At 40.5% G+C, this 23,838-nt stretch overlaps 1 protein-coding gene and 1 long non-coding RNA gene across 5 annotated transcripts in view; one reads left to right on the forward strand and one right to left on the reverse strand.

The window, feature by feature from the left end:
* Positions 1-345: 345 nt before the first annotated feature.
* LOC103474724 (protein jagged-1b) overlaps positions 346-23,838 on the reverse strand; it is a 60,052-nt gene continuing 36,559 nt past the window's right edge. For both annotated transcript variants that reach the window (XM_008425879.2, XM_017308412.1), the window contains 12 exons: positions 22,155-22,212; positions 15,688-15,936; positions 14,462-14,522; positions 13,204-13,334; positions 11,553-11,672; positions 10,323-10,436; positions 6,045-6,158; positions 2,535-2,648; positions 2,153-2,199; positions 1,760-1,936; positions 1,142-1,292; positions 346-1,059 (listed from right to left, as the gene is read on the reverse strand). In XM_008425879.2, the coding sequence (XP_008424101.1) occupies positions 602-1,059; positions 1,142-1,292; positions 1,760-1,936; positions 2,153-2,199; positions 2,535-2,648; positions 6,045-6,158; positions 10,323-10,436; positions 11,553-11,672; positions 13,204-13,334; positions 14,462-14,522; positions 15,688-15,936; positions 22,155-22,212 (1,794 nt within the window). In that variant the 3' untranslated portion in view covers positions 346-601. The remainder of the gene's footprint in view (positions 1,060-1,141; positions 1,293-1,759; positions 1,937-2,152; positions 2,200-2,534; positions 2,649-6,044; positions 6,159-10,322; positions 10,437-11,552; positions 11,673-13,203; positions 13,335-14,461; positions 14,523-15,687; positions 15,937-22,154; positions 22,213-23,838) is intronic.
* On the forward strand, positions 2,655-10,381 carry LOC108166838 (uncharacterized). 3 transcript variants are annotated; one of them, XR_001777245.1, is made up of 4 exons: positions 2,655-5,119; positions 5,201-5,257; positions 5,999-6,217; positions 10,293-10,381. It is a non-coding gene; the product is annotated as an uncharacterized LOC108166838 (long non-coding RNA). The 3 variants fall into 3 exon arrangements; XR_001777243.1 differs by lacking the exon at positions 5,201-5,257; XR_001777244.1 differs by lacking the exon at positions 2,655-5,119 and having other exon boundaries at positions 5,126-5,257.

Below are 23,838 nucleotides of genomic sequence, written 5' to 3' on the forward strand. Positions count from 1 at the left end.
TGAGGCTTTAAGGCCTTTTCTCCAGGAGCAGAAACTCCCCTTTTCGACGAGAAGATCAACTTTATTTTATTCTGTTTAAGTAATATGTTTATGACCTTTTCTCCACCACATACACTCATAATTTACACTCTTTCATTCACTGACAGGCACTCTCACAAACACTCAACAACCCAAATGTCACGAAGTGCGAAACACGCATTGATTCAGAAATGGAAAAACGACGTTCTGGACGCCCGTCAGATGGCGCATCAGAACACGATAAAGGGTTCTCCTGGTTGAAATGCAGGCACTCAAAGGCGGGTTTTTAAATGTTCAGATTTCAGTCAAAAGTTGCACAAACCCNCAAAAAAAAACAGCTTTTTATTTTTTGCCACCAAATGATGCCCAAAGATGCCACTGTATAAAAGACTTCTGATCTTCCATTTTAGCAGCATTCCTTCCTCAAGAATCAGCTGAGAGCCATGTAGGCCAAAGGTCTCTGCAGTCTGCATAATGGCCATGCTGGACTCATTGCAAATAACAGGACAAAGGTCCTGTCAACAACAACAACGACAACAACAAAAAAAGTGCTACGAACTCAAAACAGAAGTCCTGGACAGCGTCAAACCTCCAGCTCCTGATTGTCTGTGCAGTGGAAACGATTCAGCTTCTCTCGTTCTCGGTTTGAAATGTCCAGCTTGGGGGCGTGAGCTGGCTTTAGAGCCGGGGAGGGGTGCGAAGGAGCCGGGGAGGGCGGCAGGGTGAGTTCAATCTCCTCGCAGCAACGTAACACGGGGGCTGGGGCTGGAGGGTGAGGGTGAGGGTGAGGGTGAGGCGCGGCGGCGGCGGGAGGCTGCGAGGGTCCAGGCGGGCGGTCCACGTTTCTGATCAGGTTGACAAACTCCCTCTGGTTGTTGATGCCTTCCTCCTGCGGGACTGACTGCTGCTTTTTCCTCTTCCAATGCAGGTGGGAGAAGACGATGGCGCCGACCACGCAGCCACAGATGGTCACCAGAGCCAGGATTCCCACCAGGATCATGTAGAGGCTGAGGCCGCCGTGGGTCGTGTCGGACATGGCGCCTTCGAGGAAGGGGGCAGAGGTCAGAGAGAGCTAAACGTCTAGATGTCTGCTTGGCGTTCGAAGACGACAAATGTGTCTCACCTTGACAATCCTGTCCGACACAAGGACTTCTGAGGCTCACACACTCGTTGCCATAATAACCATCCGGACAAGCACACATGAATCTTCCCTCCGAGCTGTGACACTGCGCCCCCTGCTGACAGGGGTTAGGATTGCAGGGATCCAATGCCATCTGAAACAAGATCAATTGAAGCAGCAGTTTAAGGCCTGTACAGTTTATATGGAGAGACAACTGAATATTTATATGTAAGTAAACAATAATGGGTTTATGTGAGTATATCTGAGAAGATCCAAATAAATGTAAGAAATCTGTAAAGGTGTTCTATTATCATTCTACCAAATAAAAAGAGAAGCTTAGACAAATCCAAAATGATTATGAAATGATTCCCCATGGTAAGTAAAAGTAAGATCTAACCAGAACTTTAACTACCACCTAACATCTCTATTACATATCTATTATACATATATCTTTACTAAAACTATTGATTTTCAATGAAAATATGTTTAATTTTTGCCTTTTTTGGCATCTTCTCCCCATGTCTTCCTTAGCAAATCCTTATTAGTCTCCTCTCTGTTTGCTTGCTTGGCATCAACCAGTCTGTGATGATTTGTTTTCTTATTGTTGGTTAGTTTTCCAACCTCACAGGAGCTTCCTGAATATCCCTGAGGGCAGTCGCAGGTGGCCGTCTTTCCCTCCGTCGGCACACACCGTCCTCCGTTCAGACACGGGCTGCTGTCACAGGGGCCCAAACCATTTTGGCAATATTTTCCAGTGAAACCAGTGGGACACACACATCTGGATCCTGACACCAGGTCCTACATGGGAGGATATACGCGTTTCATTTGACAAGGATTTCACAGGAAAGTTGGTGGAGGGAAAGAAGGGACATGTCATAGATTTGACACACGCAACAACACACATGTGAGAGGATAATATAAAGGTAAGGATATTTTGAATGCAGGTAGTATTTCAGGTATTTTTTAATGTTGTAAACAAGTAAAGATTGATGACAAAGAGGCCAGGACTCTCACCTCACAATGGCCGCCATTCAAACACAAATCCTGACAGCTGCTGTTCCCTAGACACAGAAAGCACAATAATTTAATCAAATGAAACAACATGATGGCATTATTGGTATTTCTGCTTCATAAGCCAGGCAGGAATTACATCCATCAAATGAAAGGACAAAAAGGGTTTATGGTTTATGTTTGTCAGTGAAGTGCTGTGAGAACAACTTTGCTGGGGTAAAACGATCTCCTGTCCACAGAAACTCTGAGCTGCAGCTGAGCTGCTCTTTAAAGCCTCATCGTGTTTCACTACCTGCCACAAGACAATCGCTTCTCTTTTCTCTTTCAACCAATTTCCCTTCCTTTTGTGTTTGCTTTTTTTTTTCTTCTTCTCTTCTGTACTCACGGATGTCGCAGTTCGGCCCAGTCCATCCGGCGAGGCAGTCGCACAGGTAGCTGCCGATCAGGTTGCGACAAGAGCGGGCGTGGACGCACATACTCGTTTCGCATTCATTGGCATCTAAAGGTGCAACACAGCAGAGGAGAAAGAGAAAAATTACATCAAAATAATCCGCGCCAATTAACAACGAAACCTCGCAAAAATGTTATTTTTCTTTAAATGCTTAGCCATCTTTGTCACGTTGCAAATGCAAACTCTACAAAAGAACAATTTAGCATTTAAATATGCTACATCTGTATTCCAGTTATATAGTCACTTGCGCAGGTTTATTATTACTAAATAGCACAAAAATAACTGTGTTAAATCATAATTTCACAAGCTACCGTTTTGCTGACCAACACTTTCGGTTTGGGGGTTTACAAATATGATCGAGTAGAGTTTCTTGTTCTAGTGATGAATCAAAATTCAAAATGATCATTTCTATTTCCTTCTCTATACACACTGAACAATTTGATGTCAGGACAAAACACAAGGATAGGAAAGAAAAAAGAGCCAAAAAACAACAACAACAACAATAAGAAAAGCTATGAGAGGTTAGAGAAAGTTTAATAACATTATCTGGCTCTCGGGAAGCAAAAGCAGAAAAATTAAATTATGGGATTAAAACCATTTCACAACACTGTTTGTTTCAAAGGGAATAGAAATTAAAAAAATCTAACTAATAAACTAAATCATTGTAATCTAATTGCTGAAATAAACACAAAAACCCTTAGTAAATTCTATCTTAATTTTTAAATGTTCCTAGTTTGAAATAATAAGAGACAGAGCGCTTTAGTCAAACATTTTTCTTAGAAATCAACAGTAAAAACAAGTCAACGGCATTTTTGATCCTCTTCCAGCCTCACTGTTATTAAATGCTGCAAAAGCCGGGAACCTCGAGGGTCCCTGACAGCACAGAGAAAGTTAAATAAAAAAATCTAGCTTGTTAGTTAAAGACAAATGTACTGTCTATGTCAGACAGTAACTATAGACTCAGCTCTGTCAGTGAGGTAAAATGTTTAAAGGAGTCTGTCATCAGAAAATGATGCAGGGAAGAAATCATCTGCTGAAGCATAGAGGGTAAATACTTTTTACGACCGAGGCTCTCCTGACGTTCTGCATCTCTGTCTGTGTGCAGACGTTAGGCTGTGGGCTCCTGATCTGTGATGTGGAACTATGAGGGATTATGAAGTGTCAGGGTGACATATCACTGTAACACCGAGGAGCAGGAGTGGCTGTCATCCTGAAATATGTTTCAGTTTTCACTCCACAGCCCCGAAGCCTCCGCATGTATACAGAAAGTGTGTGCTTCAGCTTTTTCCTGTGAGAACTCGTACTGCGGTAAAGCAGCTATACACTCTATTTGTGAAAAGGACAAGTGAACCCAAAGGGACATGATGGTGCATTTAGAGAGAGGACTAATCCTCAGTCGACGAGGGTTAATGTGAGCATTAAGATGCTGCTGGCTTCTTCTGCTTTTTTTAATTTGAGCATTAAATTCACATTTTCCCTCAAATTAGGGATAATCACACACTACTACTTCATAGAGTTTGGTTCTCTTCCAGATTTTGCACTTTATTATGGTTTTTTTTTTTTTGGTTGATATGTGCTGCTCACAGATTTTATGTTATTTTATGAAGACATGAGGAATCTAAACTAAAGAAAACCCATAAAAGGGAAGATTTGTTTTTTGAACTGGTCACAACTGTACTTTGTTTTTGATTTAAGACATGTAAAAAAAAAACAAAATATAAAACATAACAGCTGTCTTTGCCAGGGCTCTCAAGAGGTTTTCATCCCTAGTTAAACAGGGCATTAAAAATAAATGAATTTTACAGCTTGATTTTATTTTATTTGATGCAGGTGTCAAGTGTTTCTCAACACACAGTTCATAAATTTCCCAACGGCGTTTGCAGAATGAACTGTGACACTGTTCCCCTTTAGACTACATGTAACTGTAGAGAAAACTTTACCACCAAACCAATATGTCACAGGAACTGCATGTCAAAATTTCTGAACAGTGAAGTAAATGTTTGTTTGTGAATGAAAACACAATTATTACCAAAGGGATTTGTCATTACAACAAAATAAATAAATAACATTTTCTTTTGGCGCATACTTGGTCATTTCAGCACTGATGGCGTTATCAAATAATCGTTGACTAGTTTGCTTTTACCCAAGACTTGTAGATTTTTTTTATTTTCGAAAGATGTCAATAATGAGTAAAAGCCAATTATTAATACCTGGTAAGTTATTACTGTTGTCAAAATAATTAATACTTTATTGACAGAAAATAAATATTTAAAGATGTTCCTTTGCATCAAATCCACACTCGCCCAAATGGTTGTCCTTCCCGCAGCCTCTCCTGACCAAAACAAGCTGCTGCTGGAAGTTTAGCATAGCGAGTAAATCAACAAATAACTTATTGGACCATCTTAAGCGGACAAGCCGAACACAGCAGCGTTGCTGCAAGAAAATAATGCTGAGTGATGCTACATGCTAACGCTACAAGCTAACGCTATGAAACGGATGTTTATCAGCAACTTAAAAAGGTCAGTAAAGCTCCTGTATCCGCCACAGTGAAGCAGTAAACCTCCTGAATGATAAGCTAACCGCATTTGCTTAAACATTAGCTTCACAGACGGAGTCTAGTCAGTCTGCGCTCCCCCGACTCAAATCCCACCGTAAAGGTCTGTTTTACTGTGGCACAAATTAACGTATGAAATTGTAAATCAGAAGATGGACCACTTACTTCTACATTTACCTTGGAAGGCACTAAAAAAATAATTATACTAATTATAACAAGTTATGGTAAAACGGACCGGAGCTAAGAGCATTTATCAAAAAGTGCATCATTCATCGTGAAAAAATTGTATCACAATATGAGTTTTGATTAATTGTCTTCATTAATTTCAATTAATGATAAGAAAAACTGACAGTCAAAAATGTTATTTTTAATATTTTCTTTTCTTGTTCACCAATAAACACCAGTAAATTCAAAAATATGATTAAATGCTGTACCTGTGTGGAGTTTAGTGATATAAATCACACTTCTTTAAATGTTGAAGCCTACTTCAAATGGGAATGTTTTTCAAGAATGGGATTCATGTTTGTGGCACCATTAATGGTGTGCCATGCAGTCACAGGCATACAGTTACCAAAAAAAAGTGTTATGTGATAAATGCATTTTTCATAATAATTTTTATCGTTATCACAATGGTACCACAAGTATTGTAATGAAATTCTAAGTCAATATTGTGCGCCGCTAACTGAAGCAGAAAATGAGCGCAAAAAAAAGCCTACAGTGGAATCACCATAGCAACTAGTGACTCAGCATCTTCTGTATTTCTGGTTCTTAAATTTTGCAACTAATATTAGAATAACAGAAACATGCACAGAAGTATATTTGTCATGCTTCTCATTATTCATAGGGGTCATCGAGTGTGCATCACTTTTAATACAGCCTAACCCACTGACCCAGCTGGCATGTCCTGCCAGTCCATCCTGGTGGACAGAGACACCGGAAACTCCCAGGAGCCTCCTGACAAGTCGCTCCACGTCCGCAGGGGTTCCGATCACATTGCCGCACCGCTGGGAGGAGAAAGAGAGAACATTTCGTTCGTGAGCTGCTGGTCTGCGTTAAGGGGAATGTGAGTGTGAATATTCAGTAGGCATCGTGCGTGTTGCTAAGATCATGTGATGCCACGATCATGCTGCGGTTGTGGCTGTTTTCAGTCTCTGCTCCTCTGAATTCTGTGCAAACAGCGATAAACAGAGTCCTCTTCAGCGAGATCATGACTGACACTTCAAACCTTTTGCCGGAGAGGGAGGGGGGAAACGAGTGGGTTTAAATAATGCAAAGGAGGAGGCCTGTTTCCACTTATCTGGCAAGGAATCTAAACAAAGTGGAAACAAAGAGAGAAGCTAACCGAACATAACTTCTTTGTGTTGCAGTGGTATCCTCATTTTTCCCATGAATATATATCTCTGTGGTGTAGATCTGACAGTCATAAGGTTTCTGTGTCTCTCATAACATTTTTTTTCCCCAATTTACCTAACCTTCCATCGTCCTGACCCCTACTCCAACCCCAAGCAACAATAATCCTACCGAGCTAGCGGCACTTCTTCTAAAACCAGCCCGAGATTTCATAACAAACAAAGAATCCTTTAATTAATATCGGTTATAAACATAAATCCTGGCCGAAAACGGAGCTGTGTTGTGGTTATGGTTTTAATTCCCTGCAAGCTTGACGATCCTTGCGTTGTACATTCCCCGGAGTGCCCACCCCACCCGTCCCACCCCCCACAACAACAACAACACATACAGAGATAGTCGGCCTCCCTGACCGTTAATCATGCGAGCAGCAAACAACGCCAGCGAAAATAAACTATTTTTCTGTTTGTCCCTTTTTTTGTTTCGTAAAAATAAGCCTCTCAACGTGGCGCGAACACACACGCACACACGCAGACACACACACTGGAGTCCAACCTGCAGCACCGTTTATCCTGATGGAGGTGAAAGCAGGGAATGTGGAACGGCACTCATGTACACAAACAGCTCCAACAGACCATAAACCGTGTGATCGTATCTCACCTGCTGCAACACACAACATGAGATCTTCTCACCTGCTATACAGACACGTCGGATCACACGGTCGAGCTCCAAGCTGATCCACAAACACGCTTCAGCCTCAACCAAAGAGGCTGTAAATGTTCTGAGTATATTCTTTCATTAAAAGCTGTTTTCTGAATAGTGTGTCTGAGAATGAGCCTTGTTTTTCCGACAGGGTAATTGCAAGGTGAGAACACTGCAACGCTGAGCTGCAATTAAAAGTGAAGATATCTCACTGAAAAAAATTCTTGTAGACAGATTTTCGTCTAACTGATGCCTCATTTGTTTTTTTTTTTTGTTTTTTTTTTAAGTGGTTTTAGAAATTGAGCAGGGCGCAGTGTCCGTTCAACACTGGCACACTCGATTTGCATTCGACAAAAAACCTGAAACTCCGGAGATAATCAGCACCACAAATTTAGCTGTCAGCTTTTTCTGCCATGGGTTTGTGCAGATGGCGGGGAGGTGCCGTTTGGCTTTTATTTTGTGAAAAATGCCAAGGATAAAACATTAAATTTGGTAAACTTGTAAAGCATTACCTTCTCTGTTTTATCATTAAAATATTCACACCTGTTGTTTAGGCAACAACGATCCAGTCCGGTAAAAGTACATTTAGCATGCTGAATATTCTATGCGATGGAAAATGTGAACATCCCTCATCACTGCCAATGGGGAAAGTTTGTTTTGATATGCATGATATGATTTTTGGTCTGCCTGTTGCAGAATCTGCCTCGATTCCCTTCCTTACTGTTTATTCAATGTCACATGCTGTTTTTATTTTTTTTTATTATGTAAAGCACCTTGAAATGCCTTGCTGCTGAAATGTGCTATGCAAATAAAATTTGATTGATTGATTGAGTACGAGAGGTTTCTGCGCCTCCACGGCGTGGAAGAGCAAACTGCATTTTCATCGCCTGATCAGCAGGATCCTTACAGAAGCCTGGCATCCTGGGCGTTAATTTTCATCTGGAGCCACGCCTTTGGGCAAAATTCAGCGCGTGTGAAAAGAAACTCCATTGGTGTGAACAATTCACGTCCTCAAAGCGACCCGCAAGCACACAGGAACGCTGACGTCACACCGCAGCGCACTGTTTATGGAAGTGTTAATGGATGGAGCCGTTTATGGATGGATTTTAAAGTTTACTCTGCAACGGGAGCCGACAGAATCGTCACGAGATCATAACAAGATGAAGGAAGCTTAAAAAAAAAGACGGAACAACTCATAGAAATGGTCTTTAGTGAGGAAATGACACCAATTTCTGTGGAGAAATCTGTTTGGATGCTGTCAGGGCCAAGAGTGGTCTGACTGAGGTGATGCTCCGCACTGACACAGACTCCTTTATAAGTTTAATGTCGTAATTTTCAGCCACTGTTTCTGTCCCGATTTACCTTCTGGTTATGTCTGGTGCAGAATGATGATGCATGTCCTCGTATCAATGACATAAAAGCCAGATAAAATGCAACATGACCGTTAAGACTCCAAACGCTTTGAAAACGCTCTGATATGCATCCAAATAATCTCCACATATGGAAGCGGCACAGGTCGGATATTTTTTGGAGGGTGAAAAAAACCCATCTACCTCACATGGGCGTACCCGTAACACGTTTTGTTGTCGTTCTTTTGGGAGGCACAGGGAGGTGGGATTGCTTGCTCCAGCCGCTTTGTGAGGTCCTATCTGTTGCGGGGAGAGGGAGGGCAGAACGCCATTCACTCAGCAGCCGTGGTGCCAAAAGTATAGCAATAAAACGACTTGCAGCGATGCCAGCCAAAAAGTAGGTTAGGTTGACGTTAGGGCAGGCCTCCTTTGAATTATGTGATAAACAAGCGGCGCTTGTTTTGCATGGAAGCACGTCACGTATAAGCTGCCGCTTCAGCTGCCAGGTTGTCCGTGATAATGGCAGAAAGAGTCAGGGAGCTCCAGTCCTCCATCACTTGTAAGTTGGATCGATCTTAAAGAATCCCAGAAAACCTCTTCAAGACTCTGCAAAGAACATCTACGTTCTGGCTCAATTTTAACGTCAAGTCCGGAGCGAAAGGGATCTTGGAAATAAACCTCTGTGACCCCAGTTTGTTCTGTTTCTAATGTGTGCCGAGAGAATAAACTCTCCAGATGTCTTGAAGCCGACTACTGAACATCATGTGGTATTTTACTGCGGCTATGAGTTCCATCTTTTATGATCAGCTGGTGTTCATAACCCTTCAAGTCAGATTGTCTGGTATAACACATTTTTCTAGTAAAAAAAAAAAACTTCAGGCTTGGAGTGCTGCAGACTGATGAAGACGAATGCCAACAACAACATGTCATTCCTTTTCTAAACACATGTGTGTATTTGTGAATTGTTGTTATGCTTAGCAGTGGTCTCCGGTTGCTCGCAGAGCAAACAAACTTTGATGAAATGATATTCGCTTGGCAGGCGCTTTGGTCCCGTTTCTGTTTTTCTCACGGACGCACATGAAAAACGCCAACCGGATGTTTTAGCACAAGCTCTCCCGCCTGTGAACAAAGCCCGTCGAGGTGCATTTATTACTTGTCTGGTTGTGATCTGGCACTAGGATAAATAGAAAAAAAAAGTGCACTCGATGCTCCTGATATTTCACTATGACTATGGGGTGTGATTCAGCGTTTGACTTTGAACTCAAGCGGTTTTTGTGCCAGTTTGTGGGAACGATTTCAGGATCCGTCTTTTCCTTGCTTTTCTCGACAATTTTGAATTTGGGCGAGGCAATATGGTGCTGCTTTTTGAGAATTATAATCCACCACATCAGATGGCTGGAGGCGGACAAAGTCCGGATATTTCTGGAAGGGAAGAAATCACACCTAGGAGCCACCTTTGATACCAAAGGATTAGACTTTAAACCCTCAATTTGATGCCAATAAGACCTTATAAAGCTCACAGTGCTGCTTCTGTTTTTCCAACTCAGCAGAGGCGCAGGTGATACACACACACACATACTCACTCACGGCAAGATCACTGATTATTGTTGAGGTTGCTCCTGTTTAGGCTGATTTAACTTCCTCCCCTGGATTGATTGGAGTCACTAAGTGGCTTTAATCCAATTACAGCCAATCTCAGGCAATCTTAAAGCTCCCTCCCCTTTCTCTCGCTCGGCTCAGGCTTCCCATGTGTGCGGAATCGACAATCACCGTCTGCACAGGTGTTTCCGGTCCAGCCTTCGGGGCAGACGCAGCTGAAGCCATTGGGGTCTTCGACACAGGTGGCGCCGTTCGCACACGGCGACGAGAGGCAGGCGTGCTCCACTGACGGGAGGGAAGACACAAGAAGCAAAGCTGAATAATGGATCACCTTTGATTTCTTTTTTTAAGCAGAAATTTTAATTGTTAACTCCATCACATTTTTAAAGCTAGAAAATGGCAAAAATATTAAAAGGCAAAATAAGTAGCAATCTGTCTTCTAATTGGTTTTCAAAGCAGTTCAGTTATTTAAAACACACATTTCTAACACAAAAAGAGCATTTAAAACACACCCTCTAGAAATTGACCACTACCATGAAGAGCTGCAGCTACTACTTATTTTAATAATCAATTATTCAACCAACTGAATCAATAAAATGGTTCATTTTTCAGATTTTTAATTTAAGCATTTAAGCTGATTTAATACAGTATTAAAAAATATTCAACGAATCAGAAGAATTCCTTTAATAAGAAAATAAACATTATATTGCATAAAATGCAATAACATAGCAAAGGATGCATCTGCAGCTACAGACTTACTAAATAACTACTTTAATCATTTTCTGCTTGATTTAACATCATTCTCGATGCTTTGTTGACTATTTTTTAATTAACCAATTAATAATTGGATATCAAATAGGTGTTTAATAGAGAAACTTACATTTTAACCAGGTGAAACTAAAACTGTGATCCCTGAGGAGTTCTGAGTAGAACGTATTTACAGACAAAAAAAATTTTTAATTCAAAATACAAAGTGTTTTTTTTTATTTGTGGCCCTTGGCAATTATTTGATTAGTAAATTAGCTGACTAATTGTTCAATAATTGATTTATTCGATTAATTGTTTCAGCTTTATTACTGGTGGTTAAATGAGGGCAGGTTTCTCTTCACTAAAATCAGTTTTAGCTATTTTTGCCTCAGGATGTTGAAACACGCAGAATCACGGCTTCTATGGAGGGAACCATCCAAAGATGAGAGATGAGGAAATGACCCTATTCCTCACACGGATGGGTACGACTAACAGATCCAGCAGCCAGAGAACCAAGGCAGTTTTGTTTGTGAGCATAAAGTTTTTCAGGTAAGAAAATGTGTTATTTTTACATCGTTTTACTTCCTATGTGTCCTCTGTCAGTTCAAAACATTCTGACATCCATCCATCCATCCATCGCACCACGGCTCTCACCGATGTCACAGTTGCGTCCTCTGAAACCCTCCTGGCACTCGCACTGATACTCGTTTGGCTCTGTGTTGGTGCAGGTCCCGCCGTTTTTACAGGGCTGGTGTGTCCCACAGTAGTTAAGATCTGGAAACATGAAGAAACTTTTTAAAAATAGTGTTTAATGTTTCAGCAAAACTCACAAAAAAACAAATTGAAATGTAGAGGCAATGAAAATGCAGATAGTTTTTCAACCATGTTTCTTTAACATGGATGCAGAAAGTTTACGGTGAATCCAGGTCACTGTTGACTGTGCAGCAGATAGCTGAAGGGCCTGTTGTCTCCACTCTGGAGGAAGAAGAAAGCAAAATCTTCCCTGATCATCTTCTTCGTTTCCCACAGTTCCTTTGTCTCTCTGTCGTCCTTTAAAGTGCCCGTCTGAATGAGCAGAAACTGCTCAGGGCCACACCTAGCAAAGAGCGCCGCGCCATAATCGCCCTACCCAAGGCTATCACTTTTCCTCTCCACAATACTCCGTCCCCTGGGCACAAGCTGGACTCCAGCTCTCGCTCTGGGACAGAGGATCTAACTTTTCTATAGTATGCTGGAAAACTTCAAGCCTTCAGGTGCTTTTTTTTCTCTCTTTTTTTCTTGTTTGGGAATCTGTAAGTCATGTGTAAAGAACCACGCCTGACAAGCTAACAACACACACCATTTTCTCCGTCTCGCAGGCAGGCAGAGTTTTCCTTGGTCAACATGCAAAGCTCTGTGAAGCTCTTCATGTGCTCTGATGATGCCTGTTGATTTCAGGCCTGGAGAAACATGTTTGTAATGAATGCCAACAACAGATTTGCAAAAGTGCACAATGTTTACACTGATCTTTAAGTGTCTTATTTTAGGTTTTCCTTGCAAGCAGCCAGAGGAGTAGCTAAAGAGAACAAAAGAGGCGTCAGGCTTAAAAACAAATCTACAGCAGATTAAACATTTCTGGAAGTCATAAAACATTATGCAGGTGCTTGAAGTCGTGTACCTGTACTGTAGCTACCAAGTTCTGTGAATAAAGTATAAATAAGTCTGAACTGGTTTATGAGTTTGACCTTATTTTTTAGAAAATCAAATCCTTAATTATCCTCTGATAATCTGAGGTCGGGTCATGGAGGAGCCGGCCTAAGTAGGGAGGCGCAGACTTCCCTCTCCTAATGACTGCAGAAGCAATCACTAGTTCACTTCCGCAATCATGATTGCTTCCGGAAGCAACTAATGATTGATTTAGTTGCTTCCGCGATGTACTCTGTGTGTAAAGTTGAAAATGTCTGCACCAAGTCGTCCAGGGTGTGAATTGTAATCCATCAAAAAGTCATACGGGCTTCAGATTTTTCTGTTGTTTGACCAAAAAAAAAAAAAATCTGTCAAATACAGAAAATATTCTGTTAATCCCTGATGCTATTATCAATATCTGTTAGTCATCATCAATATGCTGGATTGTTTTATCAACAGTAGGAAAAAGTGTTCATGCAAAAGCAATTAGATGCACTGATTCTACTGTGTTTTGAATGGAAACAATAAAATATGAGCGGAATTATTCAAATCTTTTCAAATGTCAAAATCTCGATCCTCCGGACCTCTTGGCGCTTGCTTCATCTCAGCACAAATTGTTGAAATATTTTGCATTTCACACCTTTGTCACACAGCAGACCTCCCCAGTTGACGTCACACACACACTGCCAGGGCTCGGTGCAGCTCCCGTACACACAGCCGGGAAACGTCACACACTGATCACACAGAGCTCCCGTCCAGCCGTAGTGACACCTACAACCAGAGCAGAGACAGATTGCCTCTCAGAATATCATGTCTTAGAATATTTTTAGTGAACAAAAACTGAATACATGAATTTCAACTTCATCTGCACAAGATTGCTGTGCATTGTAGTGGTTTCTTTAACTGAGAAAGGAGAAATCCAATCAGTCTCTGATACAAGCTAACAGGTAAAGGGGATTCAATGCCTTAATATATCAGGTCATCCTGGATTAAACTTAGTTTTTTTATGTAATTCAGAAACCATCAGAATGAGGGGAATTTATTAGTATTTTCATGGCAGTGATAGAGGAGAGTTGCTACCACAACATCAATGTTGGTAGTTGTTTCAGAACATTGTGTCTGTTTTATTCTTCTAAACACAAACATTGATATTTAATCTTTGCAGCGTTAAATATTTAAACCAACCCAAACATTTTTAAGTTGTGCAGCATTTTAAAAATGGTTTTAATCAACAATTATCTGGGATTTTTGAATGGTTTTACACTGTTTTATTAAGCTTCAAATTATTTTTGTATCACCAGATTTTCAGTGCAGTTTATGTTTTTGAGCATGTTGTGGAGAGTTTGTTAAAAAATATGGGATGTCAGAAACAAAGGAAGTCAGGGAAAATTAACCCCAGAGATGGGGAACACAGAGATGAACGAAACACAAGATGGAACAAAATAAACTCAAAGTCCAGCATAGTTTGACACAAATGCGTTTTGCCATCTCTGTGCAGAGCCAAACTTGTTCCTGTGCTTCACAAATTATGTTTTTTTTTAAACAACTGCTGGTGACAAACTGCATAAACGTTGGTGTTTTTTGCTTTTTAAGTCAGTTGTTTTGCATAAACAATACTGCTTGATACATTCAAGAGCTTCTTATCCTTTTATGCTTATGAAAAGTACAGCAGTGTGCAAAACATGAGTAAAAACAAAAGCTGGGAAAGTAAAAGAAAAAAAAACCTTCAGAAAGTCTGGAGTACTACTGATCAAAAGCACAATAAAACATTATAAGGAAGTCTGGTTGTTAGGCAATTATATGGCATAAATAAGGGGAATTTATTAGTATTTTCATGGCAGTGATAGAGGAGAGTTGCTACCACAACATCAATGTTGGTAGTTGTTTCAGAAGCTTACTTGCATTCTCCAGGAGCGGTACAAGAACCATGAGTCTGATGGCATCCCTGCCTGCACACGGCTGCAAAACAAACACAAAGACAAATGATAACCTGAAGCTTCAGTGACATAAGCTAGCAACACAAAACAAGAAAACTAAAATACGTGAAGATTTATTTTTTTACATCTTCACTGGTTGTTTAGTGAAAGGTGAGATCTATTCAGTCAATAAAGATGACAATAAATGTTATCGCACTGAATTCTCAAAGTCTGTAAATTCCCCTCACAGGCACTATAGGTTAACCTGGAGGTAACGGGGGGCCGAGGCTAATCTGTCCAACTTCCTGCTTCTGTGCGGTCCAATCAGCGGCGTGCTGAGGAGGAAGTCAGGGCGAGTGAGACGGGGCGAGGTGGGCAGAGCTGCAGGATGTCCTCCAACTAGCTGCGTGTCCTTCCATAGTTTCCACTTTGGTTTCCTCCGTTCACTCTTACCGTTGCAAAGAAAAACCTCCAAGAGGTTACAGAGACGGGTCGTCCGTCCGGCTGACGAGTCATGGCGAATGACGTCCCTCTGACGAATCAGACCAAGGCGACCTTCCCCCCCACATCCCCCCCGGTGATATCAGCAGGACCAGTCATTCATAAAGTTATCATATAATTATTTAACATCAGCTTAGGGCTGTGCATTTATCATATAATTTGTCTTTTATCGTGATAAATTTCTTGGTTTGATAACGCTGCATCAAGATTGTTGGTTTTACTATTTTCCCCACTCTTTGTTCAATGAGAGTAACAATAAACATTTCATTTGAAAACTGTATTAGATCCAGTTACTGTGTGACACAGATCACACTTCTTTTTGTGACTGGCGTAGTAATGAAGCATATTAAAAGTGGGAATGTTTTTCAAGAGCAATATTTGTAATTATGAAGTTGTGATTGCTCTGTTATGCCACAGCTACCAAAAATAAGTGATAATATTGTTACTTTTATTGTGATCACAATATTACCTCAAAATATTTAGGATAATTCAGTATGTATATACTTGCATATCACATATACTTGCAAAAGTTAATAAGTTAACTTTTGCAGAGTTTCATTTTAAGTTACAGGGCTTCTTAGGTCAACATAAAACAGCAAAACATTTAATTTCTCATGGAAAACCTTTGCCGAAAACATTTACACTTACAAACAAGAAAAGAGGAAAGAGACTATTCACATAATGTGAACTAAAACCTGAACTATTACCCTCTTTGCACTCCGGTCCGGTCCAGCCCTCCATGCAGACCTTGGAGCCACTTGGGTCACAGTTGAAGTGGCCGAAAAAGTCGTCTCTGGCCCGGCAGAACTTGTTGCAGTTAGGCCCGTAGTAATTGGTGTCGCAGCGGAAGCGGAGCCGATACTCCAGGCTGAGGATCCGTCCGTGGTGGCGGTACGTCTGCCACTGTTCACCCGGGTTCAGCATGGAGGAGAGGAGGACGCGCTCAATCAGCTGACCTGCAGGAGCGCAGAGGAGAACTTTATTCTGTATTATGGAGGGAACTGAGAGGTGAACTCTGATAAATGATTAAGGAAATGTGGAATATTTTTAATAATATAGAATAGAAATCTCCTTTATTCCTCCACACTGCAGGAATTCAGGTGCAACAGCAGCATAGTGACATGCAATCGAGACATGTAGGTTCTCACAAAGACAAAACCTAAAAATATATTTTAAAAAAACAAAACTAAGAATAACAAACTGTACAACAAGGGGGGGAATTGCAGCATAAAATGCTGTGAAGTTATTAAAAATACCATATTTTGATCTACAAGAAAGTGCAGATGAGTGGAGGAAAAAACCTTACAAACTGTGCGTGTGTATTTGTGGATTAAAACACAGACTATTTACAATAAATGAAACTGTGCAAACAACAGAGATGTGCAAATAGCAGCAGAAATGTAATTTAAAATTAGTAAATCTATGCAAATACCAGCAGGGATGTAAAATATGTTTGAAGCGTTCAAGTTGATAATTAATTTTGAAAGCATAATAACGTGTCCCACAGTTTAACATGAAAGTTATATTCCAGAAGCTTAGTGTTGATTTAAGAATTAAAAAAAATTTTCTGATGTTTGCTTGGGATCATTGAATAGCTGGACCATCCAATTCAAGTTCAAACCACCAAAACATTTCATCAAAATAACTGGATTTAACATTTAACAGTGATGTGAGTTCAGGAGACATGTGACTTCTAGAAGAAGGTTTCATGATAAAGAAACAAAAAGACTGAAATGTTTGGTCACAATAATTGAAGAAATAAAATGTTTGGGGAATTCAATACTAGGAACACCAGCTGTCAGTGATGGTGATGGCAGCATTATGCCTTGGCAGCTGGTTGTTCTCACAGGACAATGAGCCTGAATCAAAACCAGTTTATGTGAAAAACTTCCATACATACAGTGCTATTTCATAGCAACATCAAGTAACTATATTACTTTCAGTGCAATGGATGTCATATACAGTTCTGGTTGAGAAACCCCTTAAATGATCATTTTCGCTGACTTTACTTTTTATTGGTCTATTGTTGAGTAAGGTGAACATTGTTTTTTTATTCTATGAACTAATAACATGTGCCCAAAATTCAAAGCAAAAATTTTGTATTTATTTGCAGAAAATGAGAAATGGTCAAAATAACATAAAAGATGCAGAGCTTTCAGACCTTCAATTATGCAAAGAAGACAAGTTAATATTCATTTAGAAACAACAATATTAATGTTTTAACTCAGGAAGAGTTCAGAAATCAATATTTTGTGGAATAAAATGAGGTTTTCAGTGGGATTCAGTGCAATGGTATCTTAATTTATCCAGAGTTGTGTATACATATTACATAAAATAAAATGTACTTCCTAATTTAATGACTCGAAATTGGCAATTTAAAAACTCCTGCTTTTTCCCCTTCAGGGAGTCATAATAGAAAAAGAGAGAAATCGTTTTGCTGCCAGAGAAAATTTAAGGATTTCTCAACCATGAATGAAAGAATAAAGCTATGTTTTTGATGAGAAAATAATATAAGATGAATTGATTTTACATAATACCGCCCCTTTAAGTAAAACAACAACAAAAAAACATGTACTCATCTTTTCGGAGAATCCTCTATTAATTTCCTACCATCAGACTTCCTACCAACCATCAGACTCAGGAAGCTTTGACAGTGTGGATATTATGAGTTGAATAATAAAACATTTCCAGCATGAGTCCCACTTGACACAGAGGTCGACGATGAGAGGCATTAGAGAACCAGACGAGTCCCTGGGCAACACTGGGGCAACGGCTTCACCCCAGGAGGGGCTTTCCCAGAGGCGTCATTACTCCCCAACTCCAGCATAATGCTCCCTGACAGGGCTTAAACACACAAGGGAGGTGCGAATATGTGTCTCAATGTATTCTACAAGTGTGTATTTAGGAGCTAAAAGGGAAGATCTGGAGATAGTCGTGAAGAAAGGAAGCAGAGAAGTTAGAAGAAAGTAGAATGAGTCTTTGTGCATGACTCGTTTTGACAGCTAGAGGCAAAAAGAGCCAGAGACTCAGCACAGCAGCTATTAGCACACACACGCGCACACACACACACACACGCACACACACGCAGAAGCGCACACACACACACACACACAAACGCATGCACACAAACACACACACACACATGTTTGTGTGGCTATCTTTGTTAGGACTTTCCATTGACTTCCATTCATTTCTACAGCCTAAACCTTACCCCTATCCTAACCCTAAAAAACTCAATTCACACCTTAGTCCTAAATCTGAACCCTGACCCAAAAACAGCATTTCCCCTTGTGGGGACCAGGCTTCGGTCCCCACAAGGAGCGTGGGTCCCCACATGGTATTAAAAACAAACACACACACATACACACACACATACCCTGCCTGATGGAGAGATGAGATCACTGTGGTTTGACACAGAGGAATGAAAACACACACACACACACACACACACGCACACACACACTGGTTTCACTGTATGCGTGTGTGTGGGTTTAAAAGTAAAAGAGGACAGCGTGGACACTGAGACAAATGAGCCTGCAGTCAAATATGAGGGCCCAACACCACAAACACTCATCAATCAGCCGTAGTGCACCTCCGGTTTTAAGTTATTTTATAAACCGGGCGTGTCAAAGGGTTAATTTGATCATTATTACTTCTCTGCCACGAGAGAAGAAGAAATAACATCATTAGGATCCAACACAGCGGGTTGAAAGTGTGCAACGGGGCAGGATTTTCTTCATGAGGTGATTAGATCAGGTTGATTAATAACAAACCTGGTTCCCTGTAGACAGGGATGTTAAACACAGCAGGTTGAAGAAGCGATAACCTTTAGTGGAAGTCAAACTTTACAAAAAAAATATGATCACACAGCATGTCTGCAGGTATTAAAAACCTCCTCGGAGCTTTGTGAATCGTTTTGCCCTCGGAAATGTCTGAGAATACCCGCAGGAGAGAAAGCACCCGCTTCTGCTCGTTATTCCAGATCACCTGCCGGCAAATCAATACACCCAAGGAAGCAGATCAGATCAGACGGATATTGTTTTGTCCCACTCTTTATTCGATGTATGGGGCTAATTCATGTGCGGGCTTTCTTTTCAGCCTCATTAATATTACCCTCACACGGGCGAGGCAGCCAGCCGAAATGTGTTTGCTGAACGCTATAGACAAGCTGATCCAACTTTGAAAACTTCCAATATTGGATTTCAGTTGTTCTCCACAGCTTTGAGCTCGGCGTCGATGCTGCTTAAATGTAGCAGGAAGTCTGCACCAAACAGGCAAACACAACGAAAGCGAAGACATAATGCTAGCTAGAAAGCTAATTTGATACAATTGAAGCAAACTTATAACATAAAATAACCAGGAAAGGTCTGTGTGACCTTTGCCAATGAGTTCTTATTGAGAGTGGATGAATATGTTTGCTTGAAGGATATTTGTGTTTAATAAATGCCAAGTCGATGCTCTCTAATGCTCATTCGATCAATGTGGTGGATCGTCAGGCAAGACAAGTAGGAAAGCAACAAACTTAAGCAGTAAAGATACAGACTTGCTATAAATAAGTGCATATTGTTATCTTAATCTTAATTTGCAAAGAATATGTGTAATCCAATATTTAATTTGACAATTTGTTTTATTATTCAGTGATGGGGGAAACTTTTTTTGTTGCAGTGGTGCAACATTTATCGGCACCCCTCTGGATTTCCTAAATAATGAACATAAAAGAAGAATTGTGTTTATTCTTGACATTATACTTTGTTCACTACAATGTTTTAGAACTTTTTTTAGTGTATCATCATTTTCTATTTTTCTTGACACTCTTCAAAATGGAAAAGACGAGAAAACTTGCAATTTAAATAACCTGCACGTGTGACAATTTTCAGAAATCAAGAAACTGCTGCAAGAAAAAAGTTACTCCTCTGAACTCATCTACAGCCAGAGCAACTCTTAAAACCCGTTTTAAAAACCTGGATCTATGAAAACGAGGCTGGACGAGGATCTGCGTTTATCTTGTCTACATACAGTGAGCAGGAAGAAAATCTGCACAGCTTAATGTGTGAAAATTGGAGCAAAAATGTTCATTATTAAGAAAGCAATACCTGTAAAAAACACTAGTTATGGACCAACACCATGAAGAATTATAGGTAAATGTAAGGATATACCAATACGAACATTTGAGCCGATATCCGATATTAATACTCCTGTTGTGGCCGATAACCAATATTTAACAATAGTTTATAGATTGACGTTAAAAAGGCGACCACACCGCTTCACCACCGTTTCTCTGCTTTAGTTGAACTTCCCACAATCCTTTGCTGCATCACTCTCACCAAACAAATACTACATAACCAGCCCTCCTCCAGTCCAGAAACAAATGGCAACAAGATGTCAATAAACATCAGTTGTTAATCTCAGCCCAGTTTTATTTATCAGACCGAAACTGATATTTTAAATAAAGACTGATACTGATGTTAGTTCTGATATATCGTGCAATTCCACAGTGACAACATTTGAATTCACACTAAATTACAAATATGGCTTCCTGAAACATGTCTAGAAACGTTTTAAACAGTTTGAGGTTAAATCCTGTTCACTCCTCTGCCTTAAATGCTTTGATGAGATATTTGAAAAGATGAAGTCGTCATTTGGAGACGAAATATCAGTTGCTTTCTAGAAAAATCTGAAGCATCAGAAACATCAGTTTTGAGTCAAATAATAAAATAAGGAACCGATAAGACTTGGTTTGATGCCACATCCATGGCATACATTGCACTGAAGTATGACGCTTGGATTTAAACAGGACCAAAAAAAATGTCCTGATTCAAAATAAAAAAGCTATGAATAAAAGTTTAAACTTAATTTAAACGTCTGCTACGACCTTCCCTTCTCCATTCCACACTAAAGCTACGTCTTATCCAAAGTAACCTCGGTGAAAGTCAGACAGTCAGAGAACATCATATTGTTTCCGCGGCGCATTTCAGAAGCTCCAGTCCCGTTTCTGTAATCCTCCCTGATTGGAAGCAGGACCCAATAACTCCGTTCAGACCGCTACCGGATGCCTCTGTTTGGGCTGAGCTAAGCTGCTGGCCTACTCCACAGCTTTAGCCACAACGTGAGAGGTAGTTAGAGGCTCAGGTGGAAATGGAAGATAATGCAAACAGATGTAAGTTTAGCGCCGGAGGGCCGAGAGGAAGACAGATGCAGGAGAGCCGGTGAGACACAGAGAACAAGTCGGGCACAGTTCCCAGTTTTTCATTATTCCCGTCTGCGCTCAGTCCGGACGACTGTCGCCCCTCTCTCCCAGATGAGGGGAGTGGAAAATGAGATCTGTGGCATGAAAGGAATGGGGAAGATGCGGGAGCATCTGTCTGCTCATCTCAGTGTTTTGCTTTTTATAGCAGGCGGCTCACAGTTCCCGCTGAGGAGCTTTTCCACGTCTTGAGGAGAGTTCAGAAAAAGTAGACGAGCAGGAAATTAAAGGGTGAGGGTAGAGTTGTCTGATCACAGACATTAAGACACAAAGGATGTTTTCACATTGTTTCTTCATGTCAAACTGCACGGTCTGGTAAACAAGCACTTGTGCTGTTTGCTCTTAACTAAACTAAGGAGCTGCAGCTTTCTTGGACTCGAAGAAGAAAAAGTGATGAAGGTTTTAATGCTGTTTACATAAATTAAGAAACAGTGCAAAATCCTTGAAGATACTGATTTAAAAAACACAGAATACTCACTTGGTTGTTAAAGCGTTTTAGGACTGAGAAACTTGAAAACGTTCATAAAACGACAAGATTTGGGTACAAACTGTGCCTTTTAACAAGGCTCTTTGGCCTCCTTGTGGATGCGGTTTGACACAAGTGATGCCAAATAGTAACCCTGATGCTAAGCACTCAAAAAGCTAATCAAGCCCACAAAAACCTAATCATGAAGGCATGTACTTTTGCTGAGGCTTTGGACCGCAAGTAATGTTCAAAACAGTACTGGTTTCACTTATATCGCACCAAATTACAATGAATGCCCCTTTGGCCTTTACAAGATAAACAGGCCCAGGACGTCCAAATTCAGCTCCGATCGATTGGACTCAACAGAGACCAGTCTCAGTCGGTGACTGCAAACGCATCGATCGGACAATTCCCCAGCATGCTCTCAAATTCAGAAGGTCGTAAAAACAAGAGCTCAGCCTTACCTGGTTCCGTTGTGTCGTTGTCGTGGTCCAGAGCCTCCAACACCAGAGAAAAAGATTTCTGGAGGAAGACAAATAAAAAAAAAAGAGACAAGGTGTACTTTAAGTGTCGGATTGTCCTCTCTTGTTTTTGCGGTTTTGTTGCGTTTGTACCTGATTTACATTGAAGTCTTAAGCTCCGTTCAAATAGGTTTTTTTTTTTACTTTCGGGTTCTGGTTTAGTAAAAGTTTGCAGGTATAAAAGCAGGTAAAATCTTGATATCAGGTGCAAACCTGATATACAAACAATGCACAAACGGGACTGCACAGCAGAAAGAGGCGCGTAAATTTAGCTTGTCTGCTGATCATCAAAAAGAGCAAAACACTGGGGGGAGGAGGCTATGCAAATGTAATGACTTGCCTCCCACAATGCGATTTACCAAACATGAATCAGAGCGCTACATCTGTTTTAGGCCTGCGGAGCTTAATGCAGCAGTTTAGAGCTTTATTTTGATTGATCGTAAAATGTTTTTACTCTTGTTTTGTATCCTAATTTAAATTGCTGTATTATTACTACTGTTACTGCCATACATCAAGCACGCCGACTTTCTACTTCATTTTCTTTTACGGTCACTCTGTCCAACACTCTCCGTGATGACAGCCAGTGACTCACGCAAAATCCTCATTCAAACATGGCGGCCTGTAATCTGTTGATCAGTCAATCTTTGTAGATTGCATGCCCAATTTCTGAATATATAACTTTTTTTTCTTTGCCCAACTTATTTGGAAATCTTTGTAGAGCAGGCCTTATATCTTTAATGAGACCACCATCACACTTCAGTGTAAACAGACTACAAACCTGAATTGAAACCTCCATATTGGTCCTACTGTCTTCCTACAAAACATGACAGGAGCAGAAATTACCATGTTTTTTTTTTTTTTATGTAGCTAGACTTTTACAGAAAATTACACACTCGCATCGCCACAGAACACTTTTAAAGCTTTTCACAGAGTCCCCGTTTGCTAGGTCTCTCAGCTGCTCTTCTGACTTGATCCTCCTGACCTTATGAAATCAAATTGGAGTTCAGTGACATTTGTCTTTTTTTCCAATGTGCTATGAACTGATGAAGTTTCAGAACTGTCACTTTTATCAGCTGCACTCTTAGCTTCGGTATTTTTCCTTAATTTTTTCAGGCCTTTCACACATTCCTCAATCTTTAACATCAAGACAAATAAAGCAGTCATGAGTTACAAGCCTGAAGACAACTGAGAAGGAAATACTTAAAAACTTATTCATGCATTTCATTGAATTAAAGTGGTAAGGTTTTCAAGTTCAACATTTCCAGTGTGTGACTGTAACATAACGACAAGCAGCAAACGTTGCTCATGAAGCAAATCCTGACCTGGAGCATAAAAATAAGAAAAAAATACCCTTCTCAGTTTAACAGCTTTTTTTCCATGTGCCTTCCTTTAATCCCAGTCTTCAATGCAGTGTGCAGGTCAAACCGGATCAATATCAGGTTGTTGCATTTATAGCTCCAGCAGTCCATTTTTTTCCTCCCCCTTCTCCGAACATTTCTATTAAACGTAAGCATTTGCAGGCGTCGGCTGAGATAAATTCAGCCGATGGGTTTGCCGTCGTTGACGGCTCAGGCGCACACCAGACATTCTGAAATGATGACATTGAGCTCACTGAGATATCTCACTC

The sequence above is a fragment of the Poecilia reticulata genome, linkage group LG13, assembly GCF_000633615.1.
Source record: "Poecilia reticulata strain Guanapo linkage group LG13, Guppy_female_1.0+MT, whole genome shotgun sequence".
In the NCBI taxonomy this organism is placed as follows: domain Eukaryota; kingdom Metazoa; phylum Chordata; class Actinopteri; order Cyprinodontiformes; family Poeciliidae; genus Poecilia; species Poecilia reticulata.